The sequence below is a fragment of the Meriones unguiculatus genome, chromosome 19 (genome assembly GCF_030254825.1).
Source record: "Meriones unguiculatus strain TT.TT164.6M chromosome 19, Bangor_MerUng_6.1, whole genome shotgun sequence".
Lineage (NCBI taxonomy): Eukaryota > Metazoa > Chordata > Mammalia > Rodentia > Muridae > Meriones > Meriones unguiculatus.
In genome coordinates this window covers 7,804,339-7,820,039 of record NC_083366.1, presented here as the reverse complement: position 1 = coordinate 7,820,039, position 15,701 = coordinate 7,804,339, and the positions used below count along the sequence as shown (strand labels likewise).

Below are 15,701 nucleotides of genomic sequence, written 5' to 3'. Positions count from 1 at the left end.
ACATGCAAAAGAATTTTGGATATAATAACATCAAGTTTACTTCACCCAAAAAAACAAATCCAAGATCTTTCTTTTTAGCAGCATAGTGAGCTTTATTAAGAAAAATTATTAGTTAAATAAAAAATATATAGTATCTTGATGTTGCTTGTGAGAATAGTACTGAAGTTTTCATTAAATTTGATTGTAGGGCTGGAGAGGTGTCTCAGCAGTTAAAGCAACTGCTTTTCTAAAGGACTTGAGTCTGAGTCCCAGAATACATGCGGGGCCTCAAAACCGCCTGTACCTCCAGCTCCAGGAGCAATCCACACTTCTGGTCTCTGTGGGCACCTGTACATGTACAGACCCACTTACAAACATACATATATACACACTATTAAAAATAATATTTTAAGAGTATCTAAAAATTTGCAAGCTACCAAAAGTGAAATGTGGATACTAACCCAGGCACAACACGTTTGACCTACAATCTGTCAGGCCTGCAAAATATGCTACGGCAATGGTGAGACAGAACTTGTAGGAATAGCCAATCAATGTCTGATTTAACTTAAGGCCTACTCCACAAGAAGGCACCTGTACCTGACACTGCTTGGGTGACCAAGAACCAGAGAACCAGAGACGAAATAACTCAGATAGCTAGTTACCCTAGGTACATGGACAACTAACACAAGTGGTAGAGGAGGAGGAGGAGGAAAAGGAAGAAGAAGAAGAGAAGGAGAAGGGGAAAGAGAAAATAAATGACTCTTAATGATATTCTGCTATGTTTACACATCTGTGCCTTATCCCAGAAGCTGATGGGAACAGGTGCATAGACACACAGCCAGACATTATGTGGAAATAGTCTAAATGGGAGGTCTCCATTAAGGGGAGAACCCCCCCCCCCCAGAGCTTTTGGAATTCTGCAGAAGATGAGGTGGAAATTTTTTTAAGAGTCAGAGGGTACGAAGGACACTGGGAGAACATGACCCTCTGAATCAACTAAGCAAAGCACATACGAGCTCAGAGAATGAAGCAACAAGCACAGGCCTACAGGGGTGTCTGCACCAGGTCCTCTATGTGTATGTTATAGCTTTCAGCCTAGTATTTCTATAGACTCCTGACTATAAGGATGAGTGGGTCTTTGGCTTTTGTGCCTGCTCTTGGGACTCTTCCTTTTGTTGGGTTGCCACATCCAACTTGAGTATGAAAAATTTTACTTCATCTTATTTTATTTTATTTTGACATGTTTGGTTGCTTTCTCTATGATATGTTCTTTTCTAATGAGAGACAGAAAGGGAGTGGATCTGGAATGGAGGGCAGGGAAGGAGGAACTGGAAAGAGTGAAGGGAGGAGAAACTATAATCGGGATGTATTACAGGAGAAAAAGCAAGGTAAAATTAAACTCAATAAAAAAACAAACAGTAAAAAAACCAGAAAATGAGTTTATTTTTATGATATATATATATATATATATATATATATATATATATATATAGTGAATGAAGAGAAATAGTTGTTTTTCAAAAGAAAAATTTATTCAGTAAGATTATCAATGCAAGCAACACCTTAAGAAATCCCTTCAATTTAGTGTACCATCTAAACAAAATAGAAAGGCATTTGGGGTTCAAGAGAAACGAACAGGAAAAACGCAAAATATTGGCTTGCTGAAGATGCTGGTAAGTGATACAGCACTTGCCTAGAATGTGTAAGGCATTGTGTTCAATCTCACACAATACAAAACTAACAAAACTTCTAACATTAAGATGTTTATTTACTACAGACCGGGATTCTTAGAAATCTTATGAATCAATTCCCTGATTAATTATTTTCTGATTCAAACTATGAAGGTGTTTCTTACTGCAGGATGTACTTGTCAATAATGATTTGAGCTTTCTGACCATGAATTGCACCTCAACCGTGTAATGAACAGTAGATCACAACAACCTAAGCATGTTTTTCCAGCAGACCCAGAACCACTCTGTTTCATGAAAACAAGACACACCAAACCAAACCAAACTACATCCTCCTCTCCACATCACAAAAGATTGATGAGAAGACGCTGTCAAATAGCATCCTTCCCCCAGGGTGGTAAAAGAAAGGCCGAGAGGTAATGAGGGTCCCAGGTCATCTGTGTGGTTCTTGCAGACTACGCTGACAACCTGTACTTTCTGCCTATCTGGCAATAACAAGGTATTTCTACCTTTCCTGAAAGGCCAGCTTAAGAGGAATCCAAGGAGAAAACCAGTAGCTTGGGTAGTGTCAATCCTCATACATAGTACTGGGTAGCAATGGGGAACAGCAGACATTCTTGTTCTTCCAAGGCTGAGTGTTTTCAGTAGAGACCCAGTGATGAGCAGAAACACCAGCTCCCATCTGCATACGTAAACCCACTTTCCTCCTCAGCTAGAACATACCTTAACTTTATATTTGAAGGCGAAGAAACTATAAGAGATTTTTTTTTGGGGGGGGAGAAGTGCCAAGAATCATTTGATCCAATTTAAAGACTTCCATGACCACATAATGAAGATATAATCATGGCAATAGGAAAAATACAGTTAAGGGAAAACCATAAACTACTTACAAGACATAGCCCCACATAAATATGGGCAATAGATTTAAGACAAAGGTTCAAATCCTTATCAATGCAAGAGGAATTTTCCTCTAAAACAAAACAAAAAATCAAAATAGTGCTGGAAGCCAGGCATGGCAGTTCCCAGCACTCAGAAGGCAGGGCACGCAATCTGTGAGCTCGAGGCCAGTCTGGTCCACAAAGCGAGTTCCAGGCCAATGAGAGTTACATAGTAAGATACTGCCTCAAACAAACAAACAAAACTGTAGAACCTAAATACTAATGGGTTCTCGTGGAGAGGTGCCATACTGCTTAGACTGCACAATAAGCCCCGAGAGTTGTAAGAAAATGAGTGAGCAGGCTATGGCAGTGTTGCTAAAATGCTATTTCAAATGAATTACGATGAGGGTAACTTCTTAAAAAGAAATATCTTTTGTTGTACAGGATCATTTTGGAGATTCTGGGTTTTTTGTTTCTCCATATGAAGCTGAGAATCATTTTTTTAAGGTCTGTAAAGAATTGAGTTGGTATTTTGATGGGAATTGCATTGAATCTGTAGATTGCTTTTGGCAGGACGGCCATTTTCACAATGTTAATCCTACCAATCCATGAGCATGGGAGATCTTTCCATCTTCTGATATCTTCTTCGATTTCTTTCTTCAGAGACTTGAAGTTTTTCTCAAACAGGTCTTTCACTTGCTTGGTTAGAGTCACCCCAAGGTACTTTATGTTATTAGTGGCTATTGTGAAGGGTGTTGTTTCCCTAATTTCTTTCTCAGCCTTTTTGTCTTTGGTATATAGGAGGGCTTCTGATTTTTTTGAGTTGATTTTGTATCCTGCCACTTTGCTGAAGGTGTTTATCAGCTGAAGGAGTTCTCTGGTTGAATTTTTGGGGTCACTCATGTATACTATCATATCATCTGCAAATAGTGACACTTTGACCTCTTCCTTTCCAATTTGTATCCCCTTGATCTCCTTTAGTTGTCTTATTGCTCTGGCTAGGACTTCAAGTACTATGTTGAAGAGATATGGGGATAATGGGCAGCCTTGTCTTGTCCCTGATTTCAGTGGGATTGATTTAACTTTCTCTCCATTGAGTTTGATGTTAGCTATAGGCTTGCTGTATATTGCCTTTACTATGTTTAGGTATGTGCCTTGTATCCCTGATCTCTCCAAAACTTTAAACATGAATGGGTGTTGGACTTTGTCAAACGCTTTTTCTGCATCTAAGGAGATGATCATGTGGTTTTTCTCCTTCAGTTTGTTTATGTGGGGATTGCATTGATGGATTTCTGTATGTTGAACCACCCTTGCATGCCTGGGATGAAGCCTACTTGGACATGGTGGATGATATCTTTGATATGTTCTTGGATTCGGTTTGCAAGTATTTTATTGAGTATTTTTGCGTCAATGTTCATAAGAGAGGTAGGTCTGAAGTTCTCTTTTTTTGTTGGATCTTTGTGTGACTGTGACTGTGGCTTCATAGACCCTGATCTCAAGCTGTACTACAGGGCAACAGTAATAAAAACTGCATGGTACTGGCATAGAAACAGAAAGGAGGATCAATGGAACCGCATAGAAGACCCAGAAATAAACCCAAACACCTATGAATACTCGATATTTGACAAAGAAGCCAAATCCATTCAGTGGAAAAAAGACAGCATCTTCAACAAATGGTGCTGGACCAACTGGATGTCTACACGCAGAAAAATGAAAATAGATCCATATTTATCACCCTGCACAAAACTAAAGTCAAAGTGGATCAAGGACCTCAACATAAAACCAGATACTCTAAACCAATTGGAAAAAAAAAGTGGGGAACAGCCTAGAACTCATTGGCACAGGAGACAACTTCCTGAACAGAACACCAACAGCACAGGCTCTAAGAGCAACAATCAATAAATGGGACCTCATGAAACTGAAAACCTTCTGTAAAGCAAAGGACACCGTCATCAAAACAAAACGACTGCCTACAGATTGGGAAAGAACCTTCACTAACCCTTTATCTGACAGAGGACTAATATCCAGTATATACAAAGCACTAAAGAAGCTGAAAAGCAGCAAACCAAGTAATCCAATTTAAAAATGGGGAACAGAGCTAAACAGAGAATTCTCGACAGAGGAATATCGAATGGCAGAGAAATACTTAAAGAAATGCTCATCCTCATTAGCCATCAGGGAAATGCAAATCAAAACGACCCTGAGATATCACCTTACACCCATCAGAATGGCCAAGATGAAAAACTCAAGCGACAACACATGCTGGAGAGGTTGTGGAGAAAGGGGAACCCTCCTCCACTGCTGGTGGGAATGTAAACTGGTACAACCACTCTGGAAAGCTATCTGGCGCTTTCTAAGACAAATAGGAATAGTGCTTCCTACAGACCCAGCTATACCACTGCTAGGTATATACCCAAAGTTTGCTCAAGTACACAAAAGGGATACTTGCTCAACCATGTTTATAGCAGCTTTATTTGTAATAGCCAGAACCTGGAAACAACCCAGATGTCCATCAACGGAAGAATGGGTACAGAAATTGTGGTATTTCTACACAATGGAATATTACTCAGCAATCAAAAAGGAGGAAATCATGAAATTTGCAGGAAAATGGTGGGATCTAGAAAAGATCATTCTGAGTGAAATATCCCAGAAGGAGAAAGACAAACACGGTATATACTCACTTATATAGACCTATAAGATATGATAAACATAAGGAAATCTATACACCTAAAAAAAATAATCAAGAGAGCAGACATGGGGTAAGATGATCAATCCTCGTTTAGAAAGACAGATGGGATATGCATTGAACGTATGACAGGAGTCTACTGAGCGCATCTGAAAGACTCTAACTAGCAGTGTTGTCAAAGCAAAGACTCATGACCAAACCTTTGGCAGAGTACAGGAAATCATAAGAAAGATTGGGAGTTAGTCTGATATGGAAAGGATAGGAGCTCCACAAGGACCAAATATATCTGGGCACAGGGTCTTTTCTGAGACTGACATTCAACCAAGGACCATGAATGGATATAACCTAGAACCTCTGCTCAGATGTAGCCGGTGGTAGCTCAGTAACCAATTGGTTTCCCAAAGTGAGGGGAACAAGGACTATTTCTAACAGGAACTCAATGACTGGCTCTTTGGCCTCCCCACCCCCCAAGGGATGAGCAGTCCTGTTAGGCCACAGAGGAGGGCTTTGCAGCCAGTCCTGAAGATACCTGATAAAACAGGATCAGATGAATGGGGAGGAGGTCCCCCCTATCAGTGGACTTGGAAAGGGGCACGGTGGAGATGAGGGAGGGGCTGGGAGGGAATGAGGGAGCAGGACACAGCTGGGATACAGAGTTAATAAAATGTAACTGATAAGAAAAAATAAAATTAAAAAAAAAAAAAGAAATATCTTTCTGGGGGTAGAGCAACAGCTCAGTGCCTAAAAACACTTGCTGCTTTTGCAGAATCCAGGTTTGATTTCCAGGACCCACTGGCAAATTATAACAGTGTGTAACTCCAGTTCTAAAAGATCTGATACCTGAAAAGATAAGGTATAATTTGAGGAACCTCTTCTAGTCACCCTTTCTAGCTCCCCAACAATGAGATAGAGACCTATAGATTTAGTCAGGAAGCTCTGAGCACTGGAACTGGGCAGATAATGGCCTAGCCTGACCTGTCTCTGCAAGTCTTGGTACTTCCCAGCCACATGCCAAATTACTTCCCATATTGGTTCTGCCTGGGCTGCTTCTGCTCCATCAGGTCAGTCCTCATGGCCATGTCCTTTCTCTTCCTCTATTTTTTTCTCTCCCTACCTCACAGTTCCTATCTGAGATTCTGAGACTAGAAATGGAAGTACATTGTTCCCACCTCCTCTGCCCAGGAACTGGCTGCTCAGCTTTTTAATTGACCAGTCAGAGATAACTGAGAAGCCGTGTTTACACAGCACTGACCAGTGATCACAACGATGTCCATATGTAGACTGCAACCAGGTTTCCACATCGGAATACGCAGCAGAGCAGACCTACCCCGGCAGCTTCCCTCTTCTGATCCCCACAGGTCACTGCACACACATGTTGTACATGCAGGCAGGCAGAGCACCCACACACATAAAATAAAAATAGATCTTTGTAAAATAAGTATCCATCTGAGAAATCTTATAAAAATCTTTGTCAATATCTACCTGGGAAAATTTTGGCATTTACTAAAAACTGACTAATCTTATGTCTTGTTGAGAGGAAGACTCAGTCTTCTTCAGGGTAAAGTCCCTGAAGAAGGGGCTAGGTTATCTAATCAGTGATCAGCCCTACACACACCACGTCAGGAACAGCAAGCACTACCTGAACTCCGCAGGTTGTACTGATATACACTTATGTGGGGAGTTAGAGATGGTTCAGCAGTTGAGAGCACCTGCTGTTCTTCCGGAGGATCCAGGTTCCATTCCAGAACCTCCATAGTGGCTCACAGCCACTGTAACCCACATACATAAAATAAACATTGTACAGTCATATGTGTATGTGTGTTTATCAATAATAATTAAAAAGAGAGGTTATGAATTTGAGAGGGAGTGAAGGAGATGTAAGAGAAAGAAAAATGATATTAATAAAGTGCTCATGTAAAATTAGATAAAAAAATTACCCTTTTAGACTTCCTCCTCTGCAATATTATGTTAGTAAGCCTGCCACAGCTCACCTCAAAGTTAATTTGGGGCAGCCTGCCATGGTTTGTTTACAACCCAAACAGTAAGGCAGACAGAGAGGCTTAAGGGAAGATTAGCAGTTAGGCCTGGAAAAACTGGTAGCATAAAATAACTACTACTCATCTATACCTGATGCACTTAATCAAGTATATGGAAATATTATTATGAACACAGTATCCAAATGTGGTCTTTAAAAATAAGAAAGATAGGGTAGATGAAACACACATCAAGGGATCTGGGACATTCACGTATTAACTCTGAACTATACAATACAGAAAATAATAATGACGTTAACAAAATTTAAAGATTCCTAGCATGTAACCATTAGCGTCTACATTTAAAAATACCTGACAGTTTCTGACTCTGTTGACAGTGAGTGCAACTGCTTTTTACCGTTCCTAATAATGACAATCTCATCTTTTCCAACACACCACTAATATGAAAAGACAATACGGTTTTAACACCTAAGCCTATTATGAGCACTGGGCTAGTGATAGGCTGCCATGCATTTTACAAGGCTGGTTTATTACCTATCTTTACTAAAGAAGAGAGAACTTCCAGATGTTTGTCTATTTAAATTTTGTATTTCTTTACATGATCTTTTAACTAACAAAATAAGAAAAAAGAATTTTTAAGCCTGAGAATTTTTTATTTTATTTTTATTAGTTTATTTACTTTGTATCCCAGCTGTAGCCCCTTCCCCACCCTCTCCCAATCCCATCCTCCCTCCCTCTTTTTCTTCTATGCCCCTAAGCCTGAGAATTTTAACTCAACAGAATTTTTAAAGCTTTAAACAATTTCTGAAACATGGTTACAAACCTACAATGTAGATTTCACATTGGGATAAACATTTCATGCTTAACCCCAAATTTCGTAAGGGGTTTCACACATTCTTAATCTGCTATTATTACATAATTCTAATACATTTTCCAGCATTTTAACAATAAGTTGATTTGTTATAACAGTCAGATTAAAATAACAGGCTAAGAAAGCAGTGAAATATAATAAGCTCCTACTACTTTATCAGGTAAATTTGGGGTTAGTTTTAAGATTTTCCCTATAGTTTTTATAGTTTCATTTTCCTTACGATTCACTTAAAGAGCTTACAAATATTAATGTATAAACTTGATTTAAAAGTAACAATTTTATGAAAATTACATCTAGTTTCATTTGCCTACCTTTCCTGCCCAATATACACAGGTAGCACCTTCCCACACAATCGTCTATCATCTTACTTCTTCCCCTCATTTTGTGTTTAGCAGCTTTCGCACTGAATTACGTGGCCCTTGGACAGAGCTCAGCCGGCGCCCTACTCTTCGTGGGTTATATGCACTCATCTATTCACCGTCTCACCGTGTGCTCACTGAGTGTTCACCATGTGCCGCAACACTGCTCACTGCTGCAGACCCAAGTGAAAAAGAATCAGTTCCTGTTCTAAAGCTGCTCAGACACACAAAGTATTGGGTCACACAGAAAAACTGCCCCTAAAAATAGTTGCCTTGAAGACACAACAGTGAACAAATTAAAGTCCTAATATTCATAGAGTTTATATCTACTGGAAGAAACTAGATATAAACAAAAATACACTTTTGCTGAGCAGTAGCAAATGCTAAGAATAAAATAACCAGTATGTGTAGACAGTGCACGTGTGGAAAAAAATGTATATAAAACAAAATCAATGAAAGGAATAGGCCTTAGAAAGTGGCATCTTTAACAGTATGTTCAGCTTTTTCTAGAACTCACCAAGAAATGTCTCTGTGTTCCAAAGAACATCCTTGTATTTTCTTTTTTGTTTTTAAAAATTTTTAAAGCCTCATTTATTTTTATTTTATGCATATAGGTATTCTTCCTGCATGTATAGCTGTGCACCACTTGTGTGCACGGTGCCCACGGAGGCCAGAAAAGGGCATCGGGTGCCCTGGAATAGGAATTACAAATAGAATAGCTGTGAACTGCCATGCAGTGCTCGGAATAGAGCCTGGGCCCTCTGTCAGACCAGCCAGAGCTCTTAACTTATGAGCCATCTCTACAGACCTGCTTTTATTTCACAGAGGTTGGATCTTGCTTTCCTGTAGTCCATGTCTCTCAAGGAGCGTGTCTTCTGCCTTAGCTTTCAAGGTGCTAAGTTACAGGAGTCTCTATTCCTGACTTCCTTTCTACATATTGATAATGTACTCAAGGTTGTTTGTATTTTGTAACAAGATTACAAAAGAAATAAAGGCTTTTAAAACTAAAAGTAGTTGTTGTTTTTCTTCAGGTTTACCCAGTGCAATAGTCCCGCACTTTAAGAGTTGTATGACTGTAGGTTGTTCATCTCACTAGACAATGGACTTTGTGTAGCTCAGTAAAGTATTCCCATGTATTATACAGTACAAGTAAGTCCGTTGGCAAAGAAAATTCAACTATTGTTAAGGAAAATTTTGAATTTAGTTTTATATGACATTGTTAATAAAGTAAAGCAATACTTAGAACTCACTTTGAAGTGTTTCAATTTCAATTCTAGCCAGTGCGTCTTCTTTTTCCTTCAATTTTGTCTCCTTGTATTTTGCATAAAACTGCCCAGCATCCTTAAAAAAGAAGTTACAAGTAAATTAACATAAAAATAAGTTTGCTTTGACAGTATACTCCCTGTAATTTCCTTTTTGAACAATGTACTCATTTTCCACACAAGCTTTCCTCTGTTTTCCAATGACATGATAAACAAAAGAAACTGAACAAACACTTCTCTGTAACATTTCTCTCCTGGAGAACTAAGTCCAAAAACTGCACCGGTATAAGTTTAGGTAAACTTCTCACCTATGAAAAGGAGGGTTTCCCTTCCAAATCTTTTCCGCTGTGTGATGTCTCCCCAACATCATGCTATTGCACAGGCAGCGGAAAAGCTTACTGACTGAAGTGAGTATCTGGTGTAGGAATTACTTGACTAACACAGTACTAGCGCCATTGTTGTGTTCTTCCCTCAGCTCCAGATCTTCTGCATCACTGAGGATGAGACAAGGCAGCTCTTCATGAAAGCTGCCACTCTTCCTACCCATCACTCTCAGGGAAGACTGGAACCTAGCTGACATGGGAAACTGAAGAAACATGCTATACAGACACTCAAGTGTAATATCAGTGGCTTAAGTCCCACTGAGTGACACATAGGCAAATCTTCAGCAAGGTACCAAAAGAACAGCAAGGAATCACATAATGACATAGATAAAAATAAACTTGTTGGTTCTCTAGGCATATGATGATCCTAGCAATGAAAAGCAGCAAAGCAGGTCTTCCCACACTCCTTGACGTAAGTCTCAGTACATTCCCGAAACATCGGGCCGCCACGCTGTTTCCACACCTCTGTTTCTTCTGCCTTGCCCTCAGGCTGTACTATTTTGCTCCCTTCCATTACCTTGACAAACTCCTTTTCATGTTGCAAAGCCGGCAAACACCACTGCCTTCACCTTCTCCAGCAGAGCAAGTCTCTGTACTTACACAATAGTATGTTTGTACCATGTAACAGTATCAGCTAGAAGATGGGCCACCTGAGACAGGACTAAGATTTGGTAGAGAGCAGGCACTCCGTAAGTATTTACCGAACTGAACTGAACCGAACTGGAATACATGTGAAATTTTATAAAGAAGGAAATGAAAAGGCATGATTTGACTTATGAAAAGTAAGGAAAGAAGTAGGTATCAAGGACAAATTCAATATTTCTGTATCATAAGATTCCTAGAGAAGATAAATCACAGATCTACATGTGATCATGACGATAAGAAACAAACTACTACTTATATCAGATGTAAATACACGAATGCTCCCACCTCATTTCATGCACACTTGTAACCAAGCCAATGGTTATCTTGTGGGGTCTATTTCTTGGGATTATACTGGAACTCTTCCACTAGATAATGAATCAAGGAAATTATATAGACTTTTCCTAAAACATCTGAATGAATGCATAGTAAAGATATTTCTTTTTACTCTTTCAGTTGACTTTCATGTTGGTAATCCCTAGTACAAGCACTCCTCTAAGCCCTGGGTTGGCTACATAAAATGCATACTTAGAAGAGCAGATAGTAAACCACCTAAATTGCTCATCCTGCAATGCCGATATGTACATAAGTTTTACCTACATTTCCTCAGGGTTCTGGGCTAAGGTTTTATGCCCCCTTAACATTTTCCGTTACCCTACCCCTACCAAATTCTCAACTGTAAAGGAGTACTATTTTATAGTAAGTCATATCAGTCATTTGTACCTTGGTGTCAATGAATGAATGAGCTTATTAGCTTCTTTCCACAGAGTAGATTTTAATAGTAGGGAAGAAGAAAAGACCAGGAAGGCATTGGCTCCTTGAGGGGAGTAGGAAATGCAAAAAAAAAAAAAAAAAAAAAAAAAAAAAAAAAAAAAAGGGCACAGATTAGTTATTTATGAGGTGAAAGAATCTAGACTGAACTATATCACCAGAGTATATAGTACAATGAGTGTTTAAGAGGACAGATTCAATTTTTGGGACAAGATCTCACTAGATAGCCCAGCAGGCCTTGAACTCCTGATTCTCCTACCTTGGCTTCCAAGTGCTGGATATAAGTCAACAGGAGAGATCAGATTTTGGAGTCCTCCTATCCTGATTTAGATATCAGCTTTCCTATTTTAGTGGCAAGGAGATATTCAGAAATTTGTTTCCCTATACAGGTCAGTTTTATCATCCATAAATATGGATAACAAAAGTGTCTAACTCAAAGGATTGTTATGATGACTGAACATTTTACTACTTAAAAAATACTTAGAATGCCATCTGCACAGTTAGGTCTTCCACATATTATGGCTTCTTGATCATTTGGCATCACTCTATTTTCACTACAAAGTAAGGCTGAGTTTTTATGCTTCACAGCTCACTGAAATGCCTCCTGTCAAATCTTGATTCTTTGTGCTTTTCTTCCTTCTTGTCTGCATGATCCTTGACTCAATGAAAACACCTGTTACTGGACAGCACCAGCCCCTTCCTAGAGGTCTTGTCAGCCTTAAATATTTCTCCACTACAGTTTCCTATCCCTGCTACAGCAACTAATTTTACCAAGAGGGTGCTTTGACATAGTCATTAGCCTGAGAGTTGTAACATATCAAACACCTAAACCTACTCTAGGTATCTCAGGGTTGTTTTTACAAATTTCCTATTTTATTACCTGTTTGTTCAAGGCAAAGAATCTTATTTTTCATCTGTTCATGCTTTAAGCATTTATTTAAATGTTCCTGATTTTCTTCACTTACTCATACTTTCAAATTATAATTATAATTTGTCTTTTCCAAGAAACATTACTTCCTTAACAAACCTACCATTTCAAACAGTTCTACTGTAACAAAATAATTCTTCTATGCTTCTGCTATTCTTGTGCATGGTACAATGCAACATGCTCAATCAGGAACATTCCTACAATCAGGAATGTTCTAAAAGGAGAATGAGCCGAAGGTGCAGCAGCTTGAAATTCTGTTTTCTATGGGACAAGAGATGAGAGGATTAGGGATGAACAATGATAAGCAATTTTTCAAAGGAAGAATACTATTAATATTGTATAAAGTTCCAAAAATGAAAATTTCAATTTTGAATAAATACAAAAAGCATTTTTTTTCTTGTTAACTTATACAAATTCTTTTTTTTTTTTTTTCTTCTCAATGCAGTTTATTCAGGAACCTTGAACAATCATCTGACCCTGGGGAAAGCCAGCCCACAGCTTAAATAGCCTCTGGGTAGCCAATCCCAGCATGCCACGTGGGCAATACAAAAAGCATTTTATAATAATAAAAATTAGGTAAAAAATAAACTGACTCTGTATGTAGTATTCAAAAACAGAGTGGGTGGTAGTCTTTAATATATAGTCTAAAGATATACAAGCATTCAGAAGGAGTTGATAAACACCTTTAACACCTCCCACACACACCTCCAGTTTTTCTTTAGGTGCTAATTCAAGATAATAGAACTATTTAGTGGAAAAAAAAAAAAACAAAAATGTTGAGTGCAATATAAACCAGTTTATTACAACTGGAGGTTAAGGATTTTAAATAGATATAAACACTTTATCTATTCTCTTAGCCAACATACTTTAATAAATGGTTCATGAAAGAACAAACACTAATTCTTTACTGCTCCAAACTGCCTACTTTGGGCTCTTTCGTAGTGTATCAAAACTATGGCATTTACATTCCTCAAAACAGAGTCTACCTTCCCTTTATTCTCATGGCTAAAACTTTCAACAAAAGCTTTTCCCCTAGAAACAACTTTCTTTATATTTAAAATCTATTCAGGAGTTCAAAATTCTAGCTATACAGATAGCAAATAAAGGGCTGGTTTCACATTCAAGACTATGGCAAAGCTAAAGGATTTATGTTATCAGTATTTCTACACAACTATGAAACATGGGCTCCTGAGCAAGAAGCCACTGTATTTAGATTTACCTGATAAACCACTGTTACGTGTGCTATGCTTTTTAAAAACGTGAGGATTATTTATGATAAAAGTAATAGTTGCACTTATAGAACATGTAAAAAATATATTTAATAAAAAACTAGACAGCAGAATATGGGCTCTATGAAAAAGAGTATTTCTCTGCTTTGCTTGGATGGGCTGCAGTTGAGGTATGATAGAAAAGATTATGGAAATCTTTGGCTCTTTGTACTTGCATGGTAAACAAGAAAACACGTTTGAGTTCACAGCTAGATGCTGTTGTGAGCCTGAGTGCCACGAAACACGTATAATGTCCCAGTTCCTAACAGCCAATGGTAGACAAGTGTCTACAAAATAATTGGTCTATTGGATTTTAGGATGATCGGTGCCTTACCAAAATCTATCAGTCTCTTGTGACAAGTTGAATATCTCACATATAAAAACGCTTGAGACCAGAAGCATTTCAGAGTTCCTACTTTCCCAATCAACTACTGCACATTTATGTATTTTGTTCAGTTTATGTGTAAAGAAGGTAATTTACATGAAACAAAGTCAGCAGACAATGAATCATATGAATTATGCTGTCATGTCAGCACTCAAAGTTTTAAATTTTGAAACATTTTGGATTTTAGATTTTGGATGGGGGATGCTCAAACCTGCAACACAAATGGAGATAATGAGTTGAACAGAGAATATCCAATGGGAACTTTTATTTAGCCTGGTGGATATTTCATTATAAAAAGAAAAATTTCGTGAGATGTAATGCTTCTGAGGTAGGTAGGTTGTCCCATACATCAATGTTTTTATTTTAACATTACTGACATAGTAATAGCTACCCCATACATCAATTTTTTTTTAACATTACTGACACAGTAATTAAATGTTATTAAAATGACATTCTGAGTTGACATTTTTGGTTATGTTTTAGTTTACTTTTACTTCTTCCTAAATACCTCAAAATAAGAAGCAATCTGAAAAAGGCTACATAGGGGGTTAAAACAAAGATGGCGGCACTTGCCGAGGGGCTCCGTAGAGTCTGAGAGACCCCTGGAGGCTCTGAAGGGTGAAGCAGCAGTGGAAAAGAAGTCTGAAGAGCTCACAGTAGCATCAAAACAACCTAAAAAGGAAAAAAGGCAAGTCTTAGAGTAGATGATTTTAAAAGGTGGACTCATGAAATTGGAGAGAAAGATGGCAGAACAGAGCCACACATGGGAGAGAATGATGAATCTATGCCCTTTGCCACCGTGTCTAAGCTACCACCAAAGGCTATGTGGATGTCTGTGGACTGTGCTGCCAATTGAAGCCATATTGATGTCTCTGGGCAAGGCTGCTGTAGGCATAAGGTTGTTGTGTAATTCCAGTGCTGATTTCTGTACCCCCATATCTGGTTGCAATCCTTGTTCTAAGAATCTCTTGTCTCAATGTCGTGTAAATATTGCTCCCTAATTGTCCCCTGACATGCCAATAAAGCAAATTACAGCCAACTGCTGAGAAGAAAGAATAGAGGTAGACTTCCTGCCAAGGGAAGAGTTAGAGGAGGAAGTAGGAGAGAGGGACATGGGCAGTTATCCAGGAGGGACCAGGAGAGAAATTGAAGCAAGGAAAGACATAAAGTGCAAATATCTCTGGGATGTACACTGGGAGAAAACCAGATTAGCTCAGAGGGTTAGAAGAGTAATAACTGCTCAGTTCTTGTGCTGTGAAGCTTGATTAAATAATATAACAGATTAGTAATATAATAGATAATAATATAATAGATCTAATATAATTGATTAGATCAATTATTTGTGTGATAGCCAGGTTAAGAGACAAACTGAGAAACAAACAACAGTTTTATAAAAAAACATTAACAGGCTGCTGCTGGGGACCATATTGGGGTCTGTGGCCCATGTTGCCCAGGAGGCCATGTTGATGCCCTTGTCCTGTGCTGCCTCTGAGGCCTGTAATAGTGTCTGTGGCCCCTGCATGGTCTGTACTGCCACCAGAGACTATGCTGAGGTTTGTGGCATGGGGTGATGTCAGAGATCATGTAGATGTCACCGTGGTCCGTGC

The 15,701-nt window shown here is 38.7% G+C and overlaps 1 protein-coding gene across 1 annotated transcript in view; it reads right to left on the bottom strand.

The window, feature by feature from the left end:
* Dnajc1 (DnaJ heat shock protein family (Hsp40) member C1) overlaps positions 1 to 15,701 on the bottom strand; it is a 179,958-nt gene that overhangs the window by 67,907 nt on the left and 96,350 nt on the right. The window contains exon 7 of the mRNA XM_060372657.1: positions 9,706 to 9,796. Within this exon, the coding sequence (XP_060228640.1) occupies positions 9,706 to 9,796 (91 nt within the window). The remainder of the gene's footprint in view (positions 1 to 9,705; positions 9,797 to 15,701) is intronic.